The 26,429-nt window shown below is 41.7% G+C and overlaps 1 protein-coding gene across 4 annotated transcripts; it reads right to left on the bottom strand.

Moving 5' to 3' along the window:
* Positions 1-4,585: 4,585 nt before the first annotated feature.
* On the bottom strand, positions 4,586-24,692 carry LOC110537152 (mothers against decapentaplegic homolog 4). 4 transcript variants are annotated; one of them, XM_036937151.1, is made up of 12 exons: positions 24,243-24,264; positions 23,343-23,739; positions 22,955-23,129; positions 22,825-22,854; positions 22,514-22,720; positions 22,093-22,224; positions 20,687-20,794; positions 20,345-20,395; positions 20,028-20,211; positions 18,262-18,430; positions 9,520-9,658; positions 4,586-6,128 (listed from the first exon to the last, which is right to left on the bottom strand). In XM_036937151.1, exons 2-12 carry the CDS (start codon positions 23,580-23,582, stop codon positions 5,917-5,919), a joined length of 1,647 nt encoding a protein of 548 aa, XP_036793046.1. In that variant the 5' UTR covers positions 23,583-23,739; positions 24,243-24,264; the 3' UTR covers positions 4,586-5,916. The 4 variants fall into 4 exon arrangements, with proteins under 4 accessions (XP_036793046.1, XP_036793045.1, XP_036793047.1 ...); XM_036937150.1 differs by lacking the exon at positions 24,243-24,264 and adding an exon at positions 24,338-24,692 and having other exon boundaries at positions 4,590-6,128; XM_036937152.1 differs by lacking the exons at positions 22,093-22,224; positions 24,243-24,264 and adding an exon at positions 24,338-24,687 and having other exon boundaries at positions 4,590-6,128.
* Positions 24,693-26,429: the final 1,737 nt, after the last annotated feature.

The following is a 26,429-nucleotide window of genomic DNA, read 5'->3' as shown; positions in this document are numbered from 1 at the left end:
CTTGAACTGTTATTGATAGCTTTTAGGAAATGGAGAACACACAGGAACAATGTGTTGAACTGGAAGAATCTTGTTGTTGATACTACTGAAGTTACCTTTCTGTTTTTTAACTCTCATCTGGAGAACTGTCTGCACCAATGCTTTGCCTCGACTTCATTTATTAGTATTCATAGTGCTTTTGTTTTACTATTTGAGAAATGATTCTTAAGTTATGCACATGTATCCATGCGTAAACCAGTCTTGAAAATGGAATTATAACTTCTGAGAAACACAATGTACCTGCAAAAGGACTGGAATTATGTTTTCAGTGGAAGTGGATTTATTTGATAAACTACATTTTCTTTACAGGTATATGAGAAAGGACAAGTAGAATTATATTGCCTTTCATTAGTTTTCGCGGAAGATAAAGTGCGTTCACTTTAAACTGAAGGTCATCGACCTTGCTTACAGGTAATTGAAGGCCTTTGGGCATTTGTTTACATGCCAAACTCTGACCTCACAGAAATGACAAGATCTTTCTTAATGACTGTACTGTCACCCAACATGCCGTTAGATATGGCTCTTGGACTTTGACCTTTTTTGTCATGAAAATACTGAAGATGTTAAGATTAAATGTGTATTCATTTGTGCCTGGAGTGCAAACGGCTTACAGATGTGCTTTAGAATCTTGAAAGTGCTTTTTTTGGTCTTGCATGCCTTTTTGTGCTGCTAGAATCTGTTGGTTTATCTCATTTTTATTTTTTTATGTGCCAGACAGTAAATGCTGTATTCACTCTGTAACCTCAAACCTGCCTGTTTTAACATCAATTGTGTTTTATTCATAGTTGACCATTCACAAAAAGTCGTACATTTATATTTGTTTAAGATTTAAAATATTAGGGCCTTCCCTTTTTGGTTCCTTGATAATTGAGCCCATTTCCAACGTTAAAGGTTAGATCCAGCAACTACAACAAAAAACTGAAAAGGAAAAAATGACATCCTGCAAAACATATCAGCTACTCTCAAACTATGTCAGTTGGGAGGGGTGAGAATACGGCAGCTTCACTGATCCACGAGACCCAGTGCCTTTGATTTTGCCCAGGCAAGGGGGGCCTACGTCTCTGGTCTGACTCCATGGTTCCAGATACAGGCTCTTTAGACAGGCGTTTTATGGTAGTGAGGTGAAAATGGCTGCTCACAGTGAGAGGAGGATATGGGCCTGAGGGATCGTACACTTCTACCCTTGATCCTGATCTCATCCAAACTATGAGTACTGGTCAACTGTTACTGACCAATGACCACACAGGACAGTTTACAATGGATGTAGCGTGCTCCAGATATTTGCTGTTGGACTGCGCATTAGGAGAGAACTACTATTGTATAGATTTACTGTATCACTAAACTAACAAAGATTGGAGCATAACTGGACTGGGATATTTGCCAATAGCAACACTGTACTATCACTTTCATTGTTGTCACGATCATTTCCTTTCGTTGTATGATATTCACTGATTGCTGTATGTTTGCTTTATTCAGTATGATTTGGAATATTTTCCTGTTCTATTTTAAGTGCCATTTGACAGTCTAGTGAGTTGTGGCCCGCTGTAGCACGCTCTAATGCAAGCACACGCATTTGGCAGTGGATTTATGGGGTAACCTTTTAGTTGAAAACTCCCCAGATGTAACCAAGATGTAAATATAGACAAAATGGGAAGAAAGGATATTTATTTACTGTCTCCTTAAATATTTGTTTTGTTCTTTTTGGATGTTTTATTTCAGCCAAAAAAACATTGATTTCTCTTTTTCCTCGTTTTGGATCATGTATTGTATTCATATACAGGTAGCTGCCACGATAATGTTAACACTTCAGTAAATGAGGGATACAAAGTATGTTAAAAAAAGTAGGTGGTTCTACAAAGGTGTGGTTCCTGAATTAATTAAAATTAAGCAATGAACATCCCACCACGTTTTGGCTAGCATGGCTGTGCCCCTATCCACAGGGCATGAGTGGTCACCTGAATGGTTTTGATGAGCATGAAACAATGTAAACCATATGCCATGGCTGTCTGTCACCAGATCTCAACTCAAATGAACACTTGTGGGAGATTCTGGAGCCGTGCCTGAGACAGCGTTTTCCACCATCAACAAAACACCAAATGATGGAATTTCAGAAAGTATTCACACCCCTGATTTTTTTTTCAAATGTTTTTGTGTTACAGTCTGAGTTTAAAATGTATTATATTGACATTTTCTTGACACTGGCCTACACACAATACCCCCATAATGTTAGACATTTTTACAAATGAATTTAAAAGGAAAAGCAAATGTCTTGTCAAGTATGGCAAGCCTAAATAAGTTCAGGAGTAATAATGTGCTTAACAAGACTCACAAGAATTTCCAACAAAGATTCAGCCACAAAGACTAGGGAGGTTTTCCAATTCCTCACAAAGATGGGCATCTTTTGAAGTAATTAACTCACCATCAGGCCAATGGTGACTTTAAAACCGTTAGGAAATTGATGGATCAACAACATTGTAGTTACTCCACAATACTAACCTAATTGACAGTGAAAAGAAGGAAGCCTGTACAGATTAAAAAATAATGCTGCAAAAAATGTGGCAAAGCGATTAACTTTTTGTCCTGAATACAATGTGTTATGTTTAGGGCAAATACAACACATTACTGAGTACCACTCATCTACCACTCATCTAAGCATAGTGGTGGCTGCATCATGTTATGGGTATGCTTGTAATCGTTAAGGATTGGGGAGTTTTTCAGGATCAATAGGAACGGAATGGAGCTAAGCACAGGAAAAATCCTATCATGTTTGTTGTGTAGTAAATATTTCCGCTTTTATTTTAATGAGTTTTTTTCCTGTAAAGCACATTGTGTTGCATTCCATGTCTGAAATGTGCTGTGAATAAATAAAGCTTGATATGATTTGATTAGAGGAAAACCTGGTTCAGTCTGCTTTCCCCCAGACACTGGGAGATAAATTCACATTTCAGTAAGACAATAAACCTAAACACAGGCCAAATCTTCACTGGAGTTGCTTACCAAGAAGACAGTGAATGTTCCTGAATGGCTGAGTTACAGTGTTGACTTACATCTATGGCAAGATCTGAAAATGGTTGACTAGCAATGATCAACAACCAATTTGACAGAGCTTGAAGACTTTTTTTTTAAAGCATAATGGGCAAATGATGCACAATCCAGGTGTGCAAAGCTCTTAGAGACTTACTCAGAAAGACTCATCTGTAATCGCTGCCGGAGGTTTTCTTTGACTCAGGGGGTTGAAAACTTATCTCATCAAGATATATTTATTTTATTTTTATAAACATTTTTATTTTTTACAAATGTTAGATTTTTTCTTACGCTTTGACAGACTATTTTGTGTAGATTGGTAACAAAACATGACAAATCCATTCTAATCCCACTTTGTAACAACAAATTGTGGAGAAAGCCAAGGGGTGTGAATACTTTCTGAAGGCACTGTATGCCAAGGTGTATTGAAGCTGTTCTGGCTCGTGGTGGCCCAACGCCCTATTAAGACACTATGTTAATGTTTCCTGTATTTTGGCAGTTACCTGTGTATACATACTGTACATCTCAAGTGACTTTCTTTTTGTGTGTTGTTTCAAGTTACCTCTTAGCTAGTATATTATATCTTCTTCAATTGGCAAGAGCTAACCAATAAGTGTAGGGTGATTTGTATTGTGTATTTTACATAAAAGATGAGGAAAACTGGGAAACTTTTATATTTATAAAGGCATATATTAACATTTAGTTTGTCGTAATGATGAAAATATAGGAACTATTAAAAACATGTAGTTTGGTTTTCTGAATATTTCAGACTTGAGCTCAGGCTAGCTTAGTGTTGTTTTCTTAAAATTTGTGGCTTGTCTTTTAAATTAATAAACTTTTTCTTGTTGAAAATAATTGTCATTGCTGTTGTATCTCAATTAAGTTGTCATAGAGAATGGACACACCGAGAAGATGAACGGATGAAGGCAGTGGGCGTGTTAGTGATCACCTGCTGTATGGCGAACGGTGGCGATTCAACTTGTAGAATTGTTGGGAAATTAACGACACATTCTGGTGAGGCAATAGGACAACCACCCGCTGCTTAGAGGAAATATCTACTCAAACCATCTTTTGGTCTTTTTTTCCATTATTCCAGTCAATACAGTCCCAAAATGTTTTGAATGTCAGCAGTCAAGTGTTCAAGATAAATGATACAAAACTTAATGTGACAAGTGACACTTGTGGTGTGTTCAAGACAACTGGGAGCTCTGAGAAATAATGACGTCAGTGATCTTCAGGTCGGAAAGTGAGTTCTAGAAAGAGGTCAGTGTTCCCAAATTGGATGACCGTTAAAAACTATTTTTTCCAGTCGGAGCTCGAGTTCCCAGTTGTTTTTGTTAGCTTCTTGAAAATCCTATGTCTTTACCATAATGTTTTGCATGTCAGGTTATGTCTTACCAGTGGACTAATATAACAAATACCAAGAGATAACCTGAGTGGGTTTTTCCTATAAGGATGCAACCAACGTCCAAAAATTTTGCTCTGTGGGGCAGCTATGTGATAACACCAAACAGAAATTATACACATTCAATATAATACATTTTATTTCCATTAATAATAGGTAGAAATTAAGGTAGAGAATGAGCACTGTTTCCTTAGCCTACATATCATTTTCTAACTTTCTTTAAAACATGGTCATAATTAGGTAGCAAAATGAGTATACAATATTAAACTGACAAGTAATCCAGAACCACATGATTGCTAATATTCTCAAATGCAGAATCTGGTCTTAAAAACATGTATTTACAAGTTTCACATGACTGCTATGACCCATTTACACGTTTCATATGGGTCCATTTGGTATCAATATGGCTTCAGACTTTCCTCCAATATCTCTAAGGAATGTTATCACAAGTCCAGGGTGGGACGATAGCAGTATCGCAATACTCGTTAGCGTCATGGCAAGGAAACAAAACAAAGCAGATTTAACTTCTTTAGGAAAACAGCCCTATGGTTGAACACAAACATGTTGTCATCCAGAGTTCCATTTATTTTTTCTCTCCAAGCTATAGCAAAATATTTTCCATACAGCAGGTTTTTAAAAAGATCAAAGAGTTTGGTTTGCTTCATGTTTTCATTTTTGCCATGGGAAAAAATATTGCGATATTGGTATCATCACAGCCCTTAAGTCAATTCTTCCAAGTCATGATTACAGAACTTATAGTGGAGATAAAAATGGACCGAAACTGAAATGTACAACCGCCATCTGTCTAGACATTGAGGCATCTGAAATATTAATTTAAGTCCGTGATGTGAACACCATCTTCCAAAAGCTCTGGCCTGGATCACACTCATTGCTACAAAAGCTGAATATTCTGAGACACACATACCTACTTTCAAATATAAATGTGGAAACCACCCTCACACTGTATATCAAATACATTTTCTAAACAATCAACAAGACACAACATACTGAAAACAAGCACATGAAAAGTAAACCAATAAAGTTCTCATTTAAGCTAATGTCATTTAAAAAACATAGCATTGACAACTCAAAAATACAGTATATAAACTGACATGAATAGGAAGATATGAAAATAGATATTTATGAATAGAAAAAAAGAGAATGAAAAGCATCCATGAGTCATGACTGTGTATCCTGATTCTGAGGCGAGTAGAAAACGGATTCATGAGCTGGTATCTTCAGAGCGGAAACTCTGGCTAGCTGTGATGCCAGCGGGTAGAAAATATAAATCATATATATTCCTCTGCTCTCTCATCCCATTCAGCACAGCAGACAGCGGGATGATAAATAGTTAAGATGGACTAGCCTACGGGGCATGGGCAGTCCATCAGTCAGTTCAAGGGTTGGCTGGCTATGGACAGTTCGTGAATGTGTTGCAGTTCTATAACTCAGTCCAAGGGCTGAGGGTCAGCGATGGGCATGGTGTGCAGCACCTCATCCAGTAGCTGCAGGGCCCGGTGGAGATGGATCTCAATCCAGCACGGTGTCTCCTTGATGCTCTGCCGGGGGTAGTCAGGCCCCCAGCCCTTCACAAAACTCATTCTCAGGATACACAGCCTGCGCAGGTCATCCACTCCTATACCCGCAGCCGCAGACATACCTGGAGGATGGGGGTTAAAAACACTCAGTGGTTAGAGGTTGTAGTTTAGTGCTACAGTGAGGGAAAAAAGTATTTGATCCCCTGCTGATTTTGTACATTTGCCCACTGACAAAGAAATGTTGAGTCTATAATTTTAATGGTAGGTTTATTTGAACAGTGAGAGACAGAATAACAACAAAAAATCCAGAAAAACGCATGTAAAAAATGTTATGAATTGATTTGCATTTTAATGGAGGGAAATAAGTATTTGACCCCCTCTCAATCAGAAATATTTCTGGCTCCCAGGTGTCTTTTATACAGGTAACGAGCTGAGATTAGGAGCACACTCTTAAAGGGAGTGCTCCTAACCTCAGTTTGTTACCTGTATAAAAGACACCTATCCACAGAAGCAATCAATCAGATTCCAAACTCTCCACCATGGCCAAGACCAAAGAGCTCTCCAAGGATGTCAGGGACAAGATTGTAGACCTACACTAGGCTGGAATGGGCTACAAGACCATCGTCAAGCAGCTTGGTGAGAAGGTAACAACAGTTGGTGCGATTATTCGCAAATGGAAGAAACACAAAAGAACTGTCAATCTCCCTCAGCCTGGGGCTCCATGCAAGATCTCGCCTCGTGGAGTTGCAATGATCATGAGAACGGTGAGGAATCAGCCCAGAACTACACGGGAGGATCTTGTCAATGATCTCAAAGCAGCTGGGACCATAGTCACCAACAAAACAATTGGTAATACACTACGCCGTGAAGGACTGAAATCCTGCAGCGCCCGCAAGGTCCCCCTGGCTCAAGAAAGCACATATACAGTGGGGCAAAAAAGTATTTAGTCAGCCACCAATTGTGCAAGTTCTCCCACTTAAAAAGATGAGGCCTGTAATTTTAATCATAGGTACACTTCAACTATGACAGACAAAATGAGAAAAAAAATTACAGAAAATCCCATACTAGGATTTTTAATGAATTTATTTGCAAATTATGGTGGAAAATAAGTATTTGGTCACCTACAAACAAGCAAGATTTCTGACTCTCACAGACCTGTAACTTCTTCTTTAAGAGGCTCCCCTGTCCTCCACTCGTTACCTGTATTAATGGTACCTGTTTGAACTTGTTATCAGTATAAAAGACACCTGTCCACAACCTCAAACAGTCACATTCCAAACTCCACTATGGCCAAGACCAAAGAGCTGTCAAAGGACACCAGAAACAAAATTGTAGACCTGCACCAGGCTGGGAAGACTGAATCTGCAATAGGTAAGCAGCTTGGTTTGAAGAAATCAACTGTGGGAGCAATTATTAAGAAATGGAAGACATACAAGACCACTGATAATCTCCCTCGATCTGGGGCTCCACGCAAGATCTCACACCGTAGGGTCAAAATGATCACAAGAACGGTGAGCAAACATCCCAGAACCACACGGGGAGACCTAGTGAATGACCTGCAGAGAGCTGGGACCAAAGTAACAAAGCCTAACACACTACGCCGCCAGGGAATCAAATCCTGCAGTGCCAGACGTGTCCGCCTGCTTAAGCCAGTACATGTACAGGCCCGTCTGAAGTTTGCTAGAGAGCATTTGGATGATCCAGAAGAAGATTGGGAGAATGTCATATGGTCAGATGAAACCAAAATATAACTTTTTGGTAAAAACTCAACTCGTCGTGTTTGGAGGACAAAGAATGCTGAGTTGCATCCAAAGAACACCATACCTACTGTGAAGCATGGGGGTGGAAACATCATGCCTTGGGGCTGTTTTTCTGCAAAGGGACCAGGACGACTGATCCGTGTAAAGGAAAGAATGAATGGGGCCATGTATCGTGAGATTTTGATTGAAAACCTCCTTCCATCAGCAAGGGCATTGAAGATGAAACGTGGCTGGGTCTTTCAGCATGACAATGATCCCAAACACACCGCCCGGGCAACGAAGGAGTGGCTTCGTAAGAAGCATTTCAAGGTCCTGGAGTGGCCTAGCCAGTCTCAACCCCATAGAAAATCTTTGGAGGGAGTTGAAAGTCCGTGTTGCCCAGCAACAGCCCCAAAACATCACTACTCTAGAGGAGATCTGCATGGAGGAATGGGCCAAAATACCAGCAACAGTGTGTGAAAACCTTGTGAAGACTTACAGAAAACGTTTGACCTCTGTCATTGCCAACAAAGGGTATATAACAAAGTATTGAGATAAACTTTTGTTATTGACCAAATACTTATTTTCCACCATAATTTGCAAATAAATTAATAAAAAATCCTACAATGTGATTTTCTGGATTTTTTTTCTCATTTTGTCTGTCATAGTTGAAGTGTACATATGATGAAAATTACAGGCCTCTCATCTTTTTAAGTGGGAGAACTTGCACAATTGGTGGCTGACTAAATACTTTTTTGCCCCACTGTACATGCCCGTCTGAAGTTTGCCAACGAACATCTGAATGATTCAGAGGACAACTGGGTGAAAGTGTTGTGGTCAGATGAGACCAAAATGGAGCTCAACTCACCGTGTTCGGAGGAGGAATGCTGCCTATGACCCCAAGAACACCATCCCCACCGTCAAACATGGAGGTGGAAACATTATGCTTTGGGGGTGTTTTTCTGCTAAGGGGACAGGACAACTTCACCGCATCAAAGGGACGATGGACGGGGCCATGTACAGTCAAATCTTGGGTGAGAACCTCCTTCCCTCAGCCAGGGCACTGAAAATGGGTCGTGGATGGGTATTCCAGCATGACAATGACCCAAAACACACGGCCAAGGCAACAGAGGAGTGGCTCACAAAGAAGCACATTAAGGTCCTGGAGTGGCCTAGCCAGTCTCCAGACCTTAATCCCATAGAAAATCTGTGGAGGGAGCTGAAGGTTCGAGTTGCCAAACGTCAGCCTCGAAACCTTAATGACTTGGAGAAGATCTGCAAAGAGGAGTGGTACAAAATCCCTCCTGAGATGTGTGCAAACCTGGTGGCCAACTACAACAAACATCTGACCTCTGATTGCCAACAAGTACTAAGTCATGTCTTGCAAAGGGGTCAAATACTTATTTCCCTCATTAAAATGCAAATCAATTCATAACATTTTTTGCATGCATTTTTCTGGATTTTTTTTTTTTTTTTTCTGTTTCTCACTGTTCAAATAAACCTACCATTAAAATTATAGACTGGTCACTTCTTTGTCATTGGGCAAACGTACAAAATCAGCAGGGGATCAAATACTTTTTACCCTCACTGTACATCAGACAGAATGAATCACTCAGTTATTCACCACCTACTCGGGGGAATATAGAGTTTCATATCTGAGACAGTACATACACTTTCGCATTTCTGTGAGGTCCTGAGATGCTCTGAGACAAGACAAATTGATATATTGCTGGGCAGACAGGTTAAAGGATGAATAGTATGTAGAGAGACTCACTAATGGCGGGCGCGATGCCTCCCACAGAGCCAGGCCCGGGGATGTTTCCAGCCACTGCTGCTGCCTGTGCTGCGGCTGCCACCTGGGCTGTGGCTGCCTGCTGTTGCATCTGCCTGTGGCACTGACGCAGGTCAAACACCTGCACATCACAAGGGGGAAAGGCAGGGTTAGGGCCTACACACAATAGGGTAGAAGGGATAGGGGTTCAACGAGGGATGGGCATCTGAAATAACTTCACTATTCAAATCATATGACATTTTTTCCAGATATCCAGATTGTCAAAATTAGGGCTGTGCCGAGTACTCAGACAAAACAAGTATCCTAATGGATATGGAGAATGTTACAAATACGATTATGACATGAGTATTTTTGGTAATTATCTGTGTTCAGAAAAAAGGTCATTTTCAGCTGCCAGCACACATCTCTTTCACTCAGTGTGAAGCGATGTGCACTCTAAACAATTATTGGCTAGTTCTTCTGTCAGGGTATCGGATGAGCCTGCTGCAACGATTGGATCAGAACAAGCCATTTTCCCTCTGCTCTCATTTCCCCACAGACACACTCACGGCTCTGTTTCACTCAGTCAAACGTCTCAGGGCACAAGTATCCTCTTCTCCAAACATTGTGAATGAATCAGAATTCGTAGCTAGTCGTTGTTCAATGCAGTTATTTCCTGTCGACTTTGTAGAGGCCATATAGTTGTTTTTGTCTGGCTACTTGACGTTGTTCAGTAGACTAGTTTGTCTGTTCTTCTAATTATTCCATTGCTGACGACATCTGTATTTATTACGGATCCCCATTAGCTGCTGCCAAAGCAGCAAAATGAAGGCAGTTTATACAATTTTAAAAACATTACAATACATTCACAGATTTCACAACACACTGTGTGCCCTCAGGCCCCTACTCCACCATTACCACATATCTACAGTACTAAATCCATGTGTATGTATAGTGTGTATGTTATTGTGTGTGTATGCATGTGTCTGTGCCAATGCTTGTGTTGCTTCACAGTCCCCGCTGTTCCATAAGGTGTTTTTTAAATCTAATTTTACTGCTTGCATCAGTTACTTGATGTGGAATAGAATTCCATGTAGTCATGGCTCTATGTAGTACTGTGTGCCTCCCATGGTTTGTTCTGGACTTGGGGACTGTGAAGAGGCCTCTTGTGGCATGTCTTGTGGGGTAGGCATGGGTGTCCTAGCTGTGTGCCAGTAGTTTAGACAGACAGCTCGGTGCATTCAATGTCAATACCTCTCATAAATAAAAGTAGTGATGAAGTCAATCGCTCCTCCACTTTCAGCCAGGAGATATTGCCATGCATATTATGAATATTAGCTCTCTGTGTACATCTAAGGGCCAGCTGTGCTGCCCTGTTCTGAGCCAATTGCAATTTTCCTAAGTCCTTTTTTGTACAGGACTGAACAGTTGTCAAGGTGCGATAAAACTAGGGCCTGTAGAACCTGCCTTGTTGATAGTGTTGTTTAGGCAGAGCATCGCTTTATTATAGACAGACTTCTCCCCATCTTAACTACTACTGCATCAATATGTTTTGACCATGACAGTTTACAATCTAAGGTTACTCCAAGCAGTTTAGTCATCTCAACTTGCTCAATTTCCACATTATTTATTTCAAGGTTTAGTTGAGGTTTAGTGTTTTGTTCCAAATACAATGCTTTTAGTTTTAGAAATATTTAGGGCTAACTAATTCCTTGCCACCCACTCTGAAACTGCAGCTCTTTGTTGAGTGTTGCAGTCATTTCAGTCGCTGTAGTAGCTGATATGTATGCAGATGACTCAACGCTATACACAGACACAGGCTTTACTCAAAGTCAATGGCATGTCGTTAGTAACAATTGAAAAATCAAGGGGCCTAAACAGTTACCCTGGGGAATTCCTGATTCTAACTGGATCATACTTGAGAGGCTGGAAGTAACACCCTCTGTGTTCTGTTACTTGTCTAACTCTTTATCCACATTATAGCAGGGGGTGTAAAGCCATAACACATACGTTTTTTCCAGCAGCAGACTATGATCAATAATGTCAAAGGCTGCACTAATGTCAAAAGCTGACATACATTTTTTCACCTCTTCCACACTGACTTTACAGAATTCAAAAATACAATTGTCTTTCATCAGTGTTTGTTGCTAGCCTGTCATCCCTAAGTTTGCTTATCTTGCCAATGAAAAAGTAATGAAAGTAGTTTGCAATATCAGTGGGCTTTGTAATGAATGAGCCGAGTTTGCTTTTTCCCCCCAAGATTCCATTTAAGGTGCCCCAAAGCTTTTTACTATCATTCTTTATTACCATTTCTTTGTTTCATAGTGTAGTTTATTTTTATTTTCATTTAAATTTAGTCACATGGTTTCCTAATTTGCAGTACATTTGCCAATCAGTTGGGCTGCCAGACTTAATTGCCATACCTTTTGCCTCATCCCTCTCAACCATACAATTTTTCCATTCCTCATCTAAGCTTCACAGGAATATGGTTCTGAATATAGACTGCAACAGTTGGCATAACCATGTATTGCTACCATTGTATCAAAGGTATTATCTAAGTGAGTTTCAGAGAGTCAGAATATGAATGTCATCTGTTACAAGCAAGTTATTGACTTCATGGACCTTGTTTCTTAGGCTACATACGTTAATATGGGCAATTTTTAGCACTTTTCTGGGTTGTTTGATTGTTTTTAATGCTTTACTAGGAAGCTTATCAGAGGTAGACTTACTCATGTTATTTACATTGGAGCTGATAGTACAGGATGAGCTGCATAAATGAGCTGCATAAAGTGGTCTTCCTACTATTGCACACCGCCTCAGTTCATTTGCATATATTCTTCAAAGTAACTTTGGTTTTCGGCTCATGATTACTGCTTACAATAGCTGTAGGATAAACAGATGTATTTGGTGCAATTAGGGGTACATAAATTAAATTACTTACATTGTGTTTGCCAATGCCCCTAAGATCATGTACATTTGATGCAGCATTATGACGACTCAGTCTCACAATGGTAGGGATTAACTGAGCAGGTCTTGGATCATTTACAAGTCATTGTTTCAACACAGCCTTGAAATGCATGGACAGAGTCCAGGAGCCAAGATGATTTGGATGGACTCCCTCATTCCTGTAGAGTATCTTCTGTTTCAAGAAGGTGTCAAAGTTATCAATAAAAGTGACTCCAGCAGAACTACAGTCGTCTTTTAGCCAGATGTGTAATGCCCAACGATGGTACCGGACCTGAAATTGGCAGTTTTTTGGAGTCTTTTAATGCTAAAATCAGTTCTTTAAAATCCATTTTTAAATGTTCCGTCGTTTGACCCCACACGGACTACAACAATGTCAGCTCCCGGCATCTGTGGTAGAACAGTCAGAAGCAGCCTTGTTATGTCCTGTACTCGTGCGCCTGGGTAGCACAGGGTTTTTGCCTTGGGGACCAAGATGTTTCTCACCATAGAGCTGCCTATGATGACAGCTGGTGATGTTGAATGGGTCAGTCTCTCAGGCAGCCTCGAGGTCTAGTGAGGCTGGGAGCTCCGAGGATCTGAACCCGAAGGTAGAAGCCACTGCAGAGGGAGACAGAATCGAGGACGAAGACGCAGGTACCTCCGGATCCGATCTTGATTGGGAAGCCACCATGGACGAAGGCGCCAGAACCCCTGGCTCCAGGGCGGCAAAGCTGTTTCTGGTCTGTGTCAGTTCCGGGCTCAACATCTCCATGGAGACCCCCGTTGCCAGAGGACGCTTTCTTCGACTTCCACGGTGAGTGGAATATACCTTCATGGCTGGTTGGTTGGGGGTGAGAGCAGCTCTGTTCTCCAGGGAAGGGGGAGACTCCTTCTGGCATGGGACCCTGCCTAGCACCGGCCAGTCGGCTGTGGAGAGCCGACACGGCAGTGAAACTTCCAACAGACCAGAGCGGCGTCTGGCTACTGGGGTGGAAGAAAAAGACAAAGTAGGTGAGTGTGGGTTCCCCAGTAGTTTATGTAGGTTTGCTTCTTGCTTGCTAAGAGTAGCTACTTCGCTCCTGTAGTCCTCTGCAGTTGCTGTCGTTATGTCGTGATACAAGCTCATGCTTGCTTGCTATTATTTATTCTCGCCTAGGCATGTTCACCGAGCGACAGATTATTAGAAAATAAAAAGAAATGTAGATAGTTTATTTTGATCGCACAAATGTGGCATAAGTGTTGGGAGAGAAATGCTTTTCTCCTCTCCAAAGTGAAACAAGTGAATTAGCCTACTTTCATCTAAATAAATGCAGGGAGTAGTAGCCAGCCATGCTATTTATTAGTCTATTTTGTTGATAATTGAATAGGAACAATTAAGGAAATCATGTGCATTTTGATCTGCAGGTGTTGTTTGCAAGGCTTGGGCGGTATACCGTCTATCAGGGTATTTGGATAAAGCCATGTGATGGGTTTTCAATACCTTCAAAACAATTTACTTTAAAGTTTTTCTATGAATTTGAATATTTGTAGCTACTTTTTAATGTTAATACCTGCATTCAACTTGTGCAATATGTAAGGAGATAAAGCAGATTGCATTCTTCATTTCACCTGTCACATTATGACATTTGTTTGTAAATAGCACAATGGGAGAAAGCGGAAGCTAGTGAGTCCATAGTGTTCTGTCTATCGGCGATACTAAATGTTTGCCATCAGATATATTACAACGGCTTTCTGCCCGAAGTCAAAGGGCTCTGGATGAGTAATTTTTTCCCTGTGCTTCCTACCTGCATTTTTTTTCTCCTCCTCTGCTCCGCGTACAGATGCTGCTCTTTCTTCAGAAAAGCATGCATCACAACTTTGTTCATTTGCATAATTTCTCTCGTTCACTTTGCTTGTAAATGTCCACACATTCGGTAGCTAATAGCTACGCTTGTATAACTTTGAGCTGGATGACCATCTTTACAATTAGTTTGTTCGTTTTTGCGTGTTAGCATTTAGCTATGTGATTTCGCTATTAGTTTGTGCTAATTTTGATAGCATTCTGGTAAATGAGTTTTTTAAATGCCCTTTGTGTGTTATGCCGGTAATACCGTAAATCCAGGCATGGAGACGATATGAAAATCTGGATACCGCCCAAGCCTAACGTTTACCTTTGAAAAATGTGTGTGAATGAGTGAACGAACACAACAATGCGCTCTGAGTGATAGAGCAGTAATGCGCACTTGAGGTGCAGTACCAAGTCAAAAGTTTGGATACATCTACTCATTCAAGGGTTTTTCTTTATTTTTACTATTTTCTACATTGTGGAATAATAGTGAACACACAAACTATGAAATAACACATATGGAATCATGTAGTAACCAAAAAAATATATATTTTATATTTGAGATTCTTCAAAGTAGCCACCCTTTGCCTTGATGACAGCTTTGCACACTCTTGGCATTCTCTCAAACTGCTTCACCTGAAATGCTTTTCCAACAGACTTGAAGGAGTTCCCACATATGCCGGTCATCTGGTGCAGCACTCAATCACTCTCTTTATTGGTCAAATAGCCCTTACACAGCCTGGAAGTGTGTTGGGTCATTGTCCTGTTGAAAAACAAATGATAGTCCCCCTGCGCAAACCAGATGGGATGGCGTATCGCTGCAGAATGCTGTGGTAGCCATACTGGTTAAGTGTGCCTTGAATTCTAAATAAATCACTGACAGGGTCACCAGCAAAGCACCCCCACACCATCACTCCTCCATGCTTCACAGTGGGAACCACACATGTGGAGATCATCCATTCATCTACTCTGCTTCTCAAAAGGAAACAGCTGTTGGAACCAAAAATCGCAAATTTGGACTCATCAGACCAAAGGACAGATTTCCAACGGTCTAATGTCCATTGCTTGTGTTTCTTGGCCCAAGCAAGTCTCTTCTTCATATCAGTGTCCTTTAGTAGTGTTTCTTTGCAGCAATTCTGATTCACGCAGTCTCCTCTGAACAGTTGAACAATTTCTGAGTCTGGTAACTTCATTAGTTATCCTCTGCAGCAAAGGTCTTCCTTTCCTGTGGCGGTCCTCATGAGAGCCAGTTTCATCATAGCGCTTGATGGTTTTTGCAACTGCACTTGAAGAAACTTTCAAAAATCTTACAATTTTCCGTATTGACTGACCTTCATGTCTTAATGTAATGATGGACTGTCGTTTCTCTTTGCTTATTTTAGCTGTTCCTGCCATAATATGGACTTGGTCTTTTACCAAATAGGGCTACCTTCTGTATACCACCCCTACCTAGTCACAACACAACTGATTGGTTCAAACGCATAAAGAAATTAACCACAATTAATCCACAAATTAACTTTTAACAAGGCACATCTGCTAATTGAAATGCTTTCCAGGTGACTACCTCATGAAGCTAGTTGAGAGAATGCCAAGAGCGTGCAAAGGGTGGCTACTTTGAAGAATCTCAAATATAAAATATGTTTTTATTTGTTTAACTTCTTGGTGACAGGGGGGCAATATTGAGTAGCTTGGATGAATAAAGTGTCAAGAATAAACTGCCTGCTACTCTGTCCCAGATGCTAATATATGCATATTATTAGTAGTATTGGATAGAGAACACTCTGAAGTTTCTAAAACAGCTGAAATAAAAACCCTGCAGAGATTTGAACAAGCATTCAAGGCCATTATGGAGGCTACAAGCTTCTCTGTCTGTTGTGACGGATATTGCAGATGCACATGCAGGACACAGTCCCTACCCATTGCATTAGAGAAAAAACAATCTGCATTTTGTGTGATGATGTAGCCATTAGCCAGAGTTACATGTCTTTTATGTACAACATGTAAATAAATAGCTGCATGTAGCCTAACTCCTGCTGAGAAAACAACATGAAATTGCACTTATGCTCAACAGCCTAATGAGACATGGAATGCATTAGTTGGGACATGTCGACCATGTCCTTTATGTATGTACAACATGAAGTGTGTAGGCTACACCAGACAAAGGCTTTCATCGCCAATCAAAACGCAGCGGAGCACTGAGCTGCAGCTATGCAGGGTAGCCTAGTGGTTAGAGCGTTGGACTAGTAACCGAAAGGTTGCAAGTTCGAATCCCCGAGCTGGCAAGGTACAAATCTGTCGTTCTGCCCCTGAAAAGGCAGTTAACCCACTGTTCCTAGGCCATCATTGAAAATAAGAATTTGTTCTTAACTGACTTGCCTAGTTAAATAAAGGTAAAATAAATTTTTAAAAATAAAGCTGGCGTAAAAAAAATCCTGCACTAGCGCAGAAATCAATTTTTTTTTGCTACGACAAAAAAAATCTGGAACCGTAGTCACTTCAGAATTTTAAATGCCATGGTATATCCTTGTAGGTAACAATGGCAAACTGATCATTTAGTTTAGACCAAGACTTTTTCCCACATTGTTACATTACAGCCTTATTCTAAATGTTCCTCATCAATCTACACACAATACCCCATATTGAAAGAGTGAAAACAGGTTTAGATTTTTTGCACACTTAAAACTGAAATACCTTATTTTACAGAAGTATTCAGACCCTTTGCTATGAGACACGAAATTGAGCTCAGGTGCATCCTGTTTTCATTGATCATCTTTGATATGTTTCTACAACTTGATTGGAGTCATGATTTGTAAAGGCACACACCTGCCTATAAAAGGTCCCACAGTTGACAGTGCATGTCAGAGCAAAAACCAAGCCATAAGGTCAAAGGAATTGTCTGTAGAGCGCCGAGACAGGATTGTGTCGAGGGGTACCAAAACATTTCTGCAGCATTGGTGGTGCCCAAGAACACAGTGGCCTCTGTGGAGATTGGAGAACTTTCCAGAAGGACAACCATCTCTGCAGTACTCTACCAATTTATGGTAGAGTGGCCAGACGGAAGCCACTCCTCAGTAAAAGGCACATGACAGCCTGCTTGGAGTTTGCCAAAAGGAACCTGATGGACTGTCAGACCTTGAGAAACAAAATTCTCTGGTATAATGAAACCAAGATGGAACTCTTCGGCCTGAATGCCAAGTGTCACGCTTTGAGGAAACCTAGCACCATCCCTACGGTGAAGCATGGTGGTGTTAGCATTATGCTGTGGGGGATGTTTTTCAGCTGCAATGACTGGGAGCCTAGTCAGGATCGAAGGAAAGATGAACAGAGCAAAGTAGAGACAGATCCTTGATGAAAACCTACTCCAGAGTGCTCAGGACCTCAGACTGGGGCAAAGGTTCACCTTCAATGCGACAACGACCCTAAGCACATGACCAAAACAATACAGGAGTGGCTTCGGGACAAGTCTCTGAATGTCCTTGAGTGGTCCAGCCAGAGCCCAGACTTGAACCTGATCTAACATCTCTGGAGAGACCTGAAAATAGCTGTGCAGCGACGCTCCCCATCTAACCTGACAGAGCTTAAGAGGATCTGCAGAGAAGAATGGGAGAAACTCCCCAAATACAGGTGTGCCAAGCTTGTAGCGTCATATCTAAGACTTGCTTCAACAAAGTACTGAGTAAAGGGTATGAATAATTATGGAAATGTGATGTTTATTTTTAATACATTTGCAAAAATTTCAAAACCTGTTTTTGCGTCATCATTATTGGATACTGTGTAACCATCCCTAGGTACAACAGTCTAAAACTTAATGGATTTTAACCTGTTTTGAAACAATAAACCTTCCCAAGTAGTCAACTCTCAACTTTGTGACAACAATAAGAATAGAAGTATAATAATATTATTATTAATAAATAATAATAAGTACACAACCTCAATGGAATACATTAGAATAATACTGAAATAAAATCTGTCACCTTGATATAGGCGCTGGGGTAGATCTTGTGCACTGCGTCTCCAGGGGCCCGTCCTGCCTCCCTGTCCAAGTAATAACTCTGCACAAACACTGCATGATCACTAAGGCAACGCACCCACACGTCACCTTCCCCTTTACACTCCAGCTGCACCCCTTTACCAATGTGAAGTCTAAAGCCAGGAAGGAAGGAAAGAAGCAGATGGAGACAAACAGTAAAAGCCTTCACATTTTGCTAGTGTATTTTTCCAAAACTATGAATGATGTTCTGCTTAGTCATTTCATTTAGCAAAGACATTAAATCATTACTTGTTCTATAAATCTTTCCTTTTTCTATTTGATATGGTAGGTTCATGACTTTGGCCTGGGGTGGGTTTATGACAGTCATAAATACCTCTTCCCCACTGATGTGACATTTGAAAACCCCTTGGTTAACATAGAGATTCTGGGAACATCAGAAGGTGGGGGGAAATGAACTAGATTCTGGTAATCCGACCAATTGAACATATGCGGTGGTACTTAATGAATATGATGTCAGTTCGGTTGTCATCTGAGACATTCTCACCAATGATAGGATGACATAAACCCTACAGTGGAAAGTCTGCACATTGTAGTTATCGGATTCACATGGAATTGTTGTTCAATTTAAATGTTTGAATGTGAAATTATTGGTGAAGAGATTAAATGTAATTTTAGCTTCCATATGAGAGATTTGGGTTTTCATAAGGTTAGGGCTCTGCTCAATCAGTGGCCCGCCCCTGTGAAGAGACATGGGTTATAAAACTTTTCAAACACATCCTTCTCGCTCCACTATATAAAGCCTTGACGAAAATGTAACCTCCTGTTCCGAGGATGTGAGGACGACGGTCCATACGTTAAAAGGACTAACAAGTCAACTACAGAACGAAGCCAACCTCAGCGTGAGCTTTGGTTGCGAATGGGATGAACTTTGAACTCTTATTCACTACAGAAGTGATACCTCCTAGCCGTTGAGTTAACAACAGCAGCTGCAAACGTGGCCTAGGAAAGAACAGACAGAGTATCCCGTCTACCACACAACGATGTTACTACAAAGTATTCAATTTACCACAAGAGACATTCTTCAAAGGACAAAGGACTCGGTTGGGCAATACAGCCTTCCATCTACCACCAACTTACCGAAGCGCAGCTCAGAGTAAATATTTATTGCATTTTCCTTTTCCAAATGGGCGGTAATTTAGAATGCATAAAATACTGTATTTACGATAGAGACATCGCTTCTCCCTTTGTTCCTCGGTCTTCCCGCTCTTTCACTCAAACCCAGACCATTTTTTTGGGGTTACCAGCTGTCATATCTGTTCCAACCGCTAGGAACGTTTTCCTTCATGATATAATTTGTAATCAAGGTATGATTCATTCTGTGTATATGTAATTCTGTGTGATTAGTTAGGTATTTAGTAAATAAATAATTAAACACAATTTTGTATTGCTGATTCAACTTGTTAGCCAGGGTTCGTGAAGATAACCAAGAATTTACAATTTTCAGATGAGACTGAAATAAGGTGACGATTAATATTGACTACTATTGATGTAAAATATTACTAGGTCTTTAAGAGTTTATTCGGAAGATAAAAGCTCTATAAATATTATTTTGTGGTGCCTCAACTTTCTAGTTAATTACATTTACATGATTAGCTCAATCAGGTAATATTAATTACAGAGAAAGGATTTTATAGAATAGCAGGTCATATCACTTAATCCGCCATAGCCAAAGACACGACAGTAGAGTACCTAGCTCTCTCGATGGCCTCTGTCCTGTGGACGTTGCTGAGCTGGCCCAGGCAGAAGCGGTCCCCTCCTGAGGGATCCACGTACCCATCCACTGTCACCGTGGGGCAGCTGGCCGGAACCTTGAACGTCTCCCCCACCTGAACATCCATCTCAAAGTAGGCAATGGAGCACCAGTAGTCAGGGGCTGGAACAGAACAACACTACCACATTCAATTCACATGGTCTCTGTACTATTTCACAACACATACCGGATCAAATGGGGACACATACCGTACATACAGAACTAAGTCTCTGAGTAACGTTTCACACAGACTCACCCGGATGATTTGAGATGGGGGGCTGGAATGCAATCTCATTGTTGACCATCCCTGGAAGAGAATGTCATGTAATTAAGACAACGGTGCTGTTTGGTGTAGTTTGTACTGCTCGGATCAAAGGAGTACAAATGAATGTTGAATGACATAACATTGACTATTTGACATTATATGTGCACATTTACATCCTTTCTGGGAAACAGCTCTTTCCTTTTACAAGAACTCAATTTTTGCATTAGTTCAAGGTTAGCTTGTTGCTTTGAGGGATATATAATCTGTAAGGCTCAGATGTTGGCAGCACCCTTAGATTAATGCCCAGAGAGGGAGGATAACACAGCCACTCACAGTAGTGTGGGGTGTGGGGCATGGGTTGGTGGTGCTGCAGGTGCCCATTCTGGTGGTGAGGCACTGAGGGGGTGAAGTTCCCATTTCTCGGCCAGCCTGAGGCGGCATCTGAAATCAGAACAATCACCAGTTGCATCAGACCATAAGCACAGATAGAAAATACCATGACCTAAAAATAACTCAATCACACTAAACACATACCTAATGAACTATAACAACGGCCTCCTGTCAGAGGGCTGAGAGGAATTATTTAACTGACCAAGGAGGAATTAACCCCCTAGAGAGGCAATGTGGTAATGCTGAAAAGCTTTTTGAGAGAACATCCAGATGCTGAGAAGTAAATGGGGTTACGGTGAAAAGCAACAGGGCAGGGATTTGTGGGATGGCAGAAGTACACTGAGTGTACAAAACATTAGGAACACCTTCCTAATATTGAGTTGCACCCCCCCCTTTTGCTCTCTGAACAGCCTCAATTCGTCAGAGCATGGACTCTACAAGGTGTCGAAAGCGTTCCACAGGGATGCTGGCGCATGTTGACTTCAATGCATAGTGTCAAGTTGGCTGGATGGCCTTTGGGTGGTGGACCCTTTTTGATACACACGGGGAACTGTTGAGCGTGAAAACCCCAGCAGTGTGGCAGTTCTTGACACACTCAAACCGGTGCGCCTGGCACCTACTACTACACCCCGTGCAAAGGCACTTAAATCTTCTGTCTTGCCCGTTCACCCTTTGAATGGTGCACACACACTCCATGTCAAGGCTTAAAAATCCTTCTTTAACCGGTCGCCTCCCCTTCATCTACACTGATTGATTTAACAGGTGACATCAACAAGGGATCATAGCTTTCACCTGGTCAGTCTATTATTATTTTGTATTTTGTTATTTAACTAGGTAAGTCGGTTAAGAACCAATTCGTATTTACAATGATGGCCAAACCTGGACAGCGCTGGGCCAATTGTGTGCCGCCCTATGGGACTCCCAATCACGGCCGGATGTGATACAGCCTGAATTCGAACCAGGGACTGTAGCGACGCCTCTTGCACTGAGATGCAGTGCCTTAGACCGCTGCGCCACTCGGGAGCAAATGTCATGGAAAGATTTCTTAATGTTTGTTACACTCATCGTAGGTTTCCATTGTCATGGTCTATGGAAGGCAGATGAATGTGAGTGCTACCTGTAATGATTGTTTGAAAGTGCAGGTAATTTATGTGATTGTTCGTGACATAGGCAGTGTGAGTGCTAAGCTGTTATTTTTAGGCTGTTGGATGCAGGTGCCAACTCAATTTAATGGTGTTTGACAGGGCTTGGGTCAATTCCATTTAAATGTGGTAAATTCAAGAAGCAAATGGAATCAACCCCAAACTTGGTATTGTATGAAATGTGGAGGGCCAAGTGTGGGTGCTTACTGCGATGGTATGTGGCACTCTGTGCCAGGGAGAAGCCGCTCTGCCCCTGTGAAGGCCCTGGGCCTGGCCTTGAGGATAACTGCCGCAGCCCTTCAGTGCTATGGCTCCCTGACAGAAGGCTAGTGGACTGGGCTACAGAGGCAGGAGCAGGATGGGCCAGAGTGAGTGGGTAGGAAAAACATATGCAAACACACACACACCCAAACACTCCACAATACAGAGACACACAAACAAAAGTGATTAGGAAGGACACCTCAGAAAAAGGAAAAAGCTTCTCAGCATGACACTGACTGGGGTATGAGGGAGCCACTGTATCCTGTATTTATGTCAGGAGTGTATTCACCACAAAATGAAGTGTTACATTTAAGGGGAGTAATGAACTGCAAGACAGGGGAGGGTTAAACACAATGCAGTATCTCACTTGAGGCTCCAGCAGCGAGGCTGGAGAAGGCAGAGGTAGAGGCTGAGCTGCTGCCCTCAGGGGGAGGGAGCAGAGCCGAGCTGCTGAACAACTCCTGGGGACCCCCTGGTCTGGAGGGCTGGTGCTGGATGGTCTGGTGGTGGCCATCCGCACCAGAGTGAGATGGCTGGTTCTCAAATTCATACTCATCTTTGACCATGAGTGTGCCTGGTAGGGCAGGGAGGGTGAGAGGGTCAACGTTTTGGGGAACTTCACTTGAATCCTCTGTTGTGAACTGCAAATTATTAGTACAGGGCAAGACCCTTCCTTACCTGAGCTTGAAAGAGTCAGTCCTGAAAGGTCTGTGAAGAGAAGTAGAGGGACACAAATAAGATCCAACTTAAAATTCAGAGGGGTTAAACAACAGTATTCAAGAGAGTGGAGAAAACAAATCCCACTCACCAATCCCTGGTGATACCACCCTCTCGTAGTGGTATGGGTTAACACACACATTGTCAGCTTTGAGGTCAAAGGCAAACTGGCAGTATTTCACATGCTTCAGTTCATTCTTGTGCAGGTCAGGCCACCGCCACAATGTGGCATAGATCACATGGGGGAAGCCTTTACGCCCTGCGACCTGAGAGCACAGAGAAGACGTGTTATGAACTAAGCACAGCAGTCATCTGAGAAAATAGTTCAGCTCGTAATGTGAGTGTAATATCTTCTATCTATCAGCAGGTTGGTATTCATTAGGCACCAATGGGACTGAAACAGGGAGGGACTACCTGAACTTGTCCAATAAACACTTTTTTTGGTGCAATAATATTAAATTACTCAGCTACCCCATTACCTGCAACCGCCCATCCAAGGTGCGCAGTATGGTGACACACTTGCTGGGGTGAGCTCCGTTGGTGGTGATGGCTGTGATGAGAGAATCTAGCTCATCTTTCTTCTCCTTCAGTTTCTTGACGAGGCTCTCGATGGCTCGCTTGGCGAATGTCTCGTTCTCGCCACCCTGTCTGTGGCACATCAGGCTGTGCACAATACTCAAGCAAGCATCGTTGCTTGTGGGGGTGTTTGTGATCGACATCTTGCTCACCGTTCTACAGTCACTATTACTTGATGTTCAATCATATGCTTAATTCTCACTCTAGGAATAAGTCAAACACAATCTCAGAAGCCTTTTGCTAGGGTGAGAATGGCATGTGTCCTGTTCACTCTACATACTTCGGGGTGTCCAGGACAGTCTGCAGTAAGGGAGACAGAAAAGAATGTTAGTTGTACTAACTTGCTACTATTTCTGTGATTTCACGTCAATGCAGAAAAGCATTGCCTGACAGCAAATGAATGATGCCGACAAACGTTAGCTAGCTACTTTTCTACAAAACCTTAAGTTACAGAAACCAAAATATTACTTAGCTACAAAAACAAATTAACGTTGCATAAAACGCGTCAAATCGTGTCTAAGAGACTGCCAAATGCCTATCAGTAGTAAGTTAACATTTTGGGGCGACAGGTAGCTTAGTGACTATTACAGAGCGTTGGGCCAGTAACCGAAAGGTAACTGGATCGAATCCCCGAGCTGACAAGGTAAAACGCTGTCGTTCTGCCCCTGAACAAGGCAGTTAACCCACTGTTTCCCGGTAAATAAAGCATTTGTTCTTAACTGGCTTGCATAGTTAAAGGTTACTTTTTGTTATGACATCTCCTAACAACTAGCTAAGTATGCTAACGTTAGTCGTTTACAAACCCAAGGATGATGTGCCCCGTGTGGTTAAATTGTAAGTCAGTGGAAACTACATACAAGCAAAAAATAAGTAATAGCTATCTATTTATCGGACTTACCTGGGTGTCCAGTGTTTAGTACAGCCGATTATCACATAGCTAGTTACTTTAGCGACAGCTAAAGCTTGCTAACGGTAGTCGTCAACAAAACCAGTGTTTTCTGAATCGAATTTCGAGCCAATACTCGATTATCTTCTCGTTATGAGATATTATGCGACTGTATTTTACGTTTTTCAATTGTGTCAGTGACTGAACAAAACCAACATGTTTGCAATATACTCGTAAACAATGCTATAGCGCCAGCTACAAACATAAACTCCCTGCGACTCCAGTGAGTGCAGTGCCGCTCATGTCAGCAGCAGGGGGCGCATGTTTTGTGAGCGCTTTGCTGGAGCTCAGTGGCCAGGCTGGTCGGCTAAAAGTTGGCCCTAGGGCTGATAAGATCAGTTGTGGTTTCATATCGTTTGTATGTGTTCATTCGATATTCCATTCATAACAGACAAATGTAATTTAACATGTTAAACCTGTCTACAAACTCATGTAGAAGTGTTTAGTTCATCAGTTCTGCTCCTCGTTGTGTATAGCCTAGACATTTATATTGTTCCCTTTTTTTACCAGGTAAGTTGACTGAGAACACATTCTCATTTACAGCAACAACCTAGGGAAGTTACAGGGGGGAGGAGGATGAATGAGCCAATTGGAAGCTATGGGGTTTTTAGGTGGCCATGATGGTTTAAGGGTGATTTTGTGAAATTAGCCAGGACACCAGGGTTAACACCCCGACAATAAGTGCCATTGGATCTTTAGTGACCACAAAGAGTCAGGACACCCATTTAACATACATCCAAAGCAGCCTACACAGGGTAATGTCCCCAATCACTGACCTGGGGCATTGCGATCTTTTTATTTTCAGAGAAAAGAGAGCCTCCTACTGGCTCTCCCATCCAGGACCAACCCTGCTTAGCTTCAGAGGCAAGCTGGCAGTGGGGTACAGGGGTGGTATGTCATTTGTTTTAAGTAAAGTAAATGTACCATAGGTCTATGTGCATATCCAACACTCTGGAGATTTGATCTGGAATTTAGTTCAACAACACCATATACCAACCATGTCTTCATGCTGCAAAACAGTTTATTTTTCATGAAGATAATTCATTGCCACAGGATTAAATGTCAAATGAAATTGACAAAATAAATAACCATCATAATTCATAAAGTGAGTACTCTGAAATAATATCTGAAACAGCCCCATAGGTAAGTACAGTATACTTGTGATTCACAAATGCATGGCAGTGAAGTGCAAATCTGGACTCAGTCATTCAGCGTTATTGCATAGAGGTTGTCTCGCCTTCAGTCCACTGACAACAGAAACTGGGTAATAATGTGACATGTGTTTTTCCATCTGTCCTGTAGACAAAGCCATGATTAGGGCTGCCGAGTGGCCATGTCAGACAAGGTTAGGTGGGAGGCAGCGGTGGGTAGAGAGAGAACGTCCAATACAGAGAGGCTGTCTGGGGGGTGGAACGTCCATACAGATTGTTGGTGTTGGGGCCCAGGAATCTGACAGCACCCTCTCCCAACTGCTCACCACTTGGAATGGTGTCTCATCCTGAGTGATGGTCTACAAGTCTCCAGGCCCTGACACCTCTTTATCACCATCACATTGAGGTGGGGGGAGGTGGGGGGGGGGGGGGGTGAAAGCGGCTCGCGTGGCATGTGGCTTTAGAAGGAAGTGTGATTGTGGGGAGGGAGTGTGAGTCAGACTGGGGCAAATAGATTACCCCACAAATAAGTGGCTAGAATGGATTTGAAACAACCATTTGGTTCTATGGACATGGACAGTATTATGTATTCAGGAAAAATAACACTTAGCAAACAAACTTAATCTATGGCTCTGTGCATCATCTGTACCTTTCTGCTTCTGTTTTCTACAATTGGAGAAGTTTGATGTATTGCAGAGATAAACGAGATCTGCAATAAAGAAAAGTAATGACACTTTTGTATTGTTTTTCTTTGCTTTGACATTCTCTTCTCTGACTTAACACTCTTGAAAGGTTATAGCAAGTTCATTGTTCAGTGCCATTTTTGCACAATGCCACTCTATTCAAAGCAATATTAATTTCAGGTTCACTTCTGCTGTAGTGCACTTGTATTC

The sequence above is a fragment of the Oncorhynchus mykiss genome, chromosome 12 (assembly GCF_013265735.2).
Source record: "Oncorhynchus mykiss isolate Arlee chromosome 12, USDA_OmykA_1.1, whole genome shotgun sequence".
NCBI classification, from domain to species: domain Eukaryota; kingdom Metazoa; phylum Chordata; class Actinopteri; order Salmoniformes; family Salmonidae; genus Oncorhynchus; species Oncorhynchus mykiss.
The sequence above is the reverse complement of the archived record's forward strand: the minus strand, read 5'-3'. Positions and strand labels throughout refer to the sequence as shown.

Bases quoted from the DNA above. Each gene is read 5' to 3' on its own strand.
- LOC110537152 (XM_036937150.1), bottom strand. From the start codon at position 23,582: ATGTCGATCACAAACACCCCCACAAGCAACGATGCTTGCTTGAGTATT. The intron at 23,130-23,342 runs GTAATGGGGTAG...CTGTGCTCTCAG, and splicing joins CCTTGGATGGGCGGTTGCAG to GTCGCAGGGCGTAAAGGCTT. The intron at 22,855-22,954 runs GTGAGTGGGATT...TTCTCTTCACAG, and splicing joins GGTGGTATCACCAGGGATTG to ACCTTTCAGGACTGACTCTT.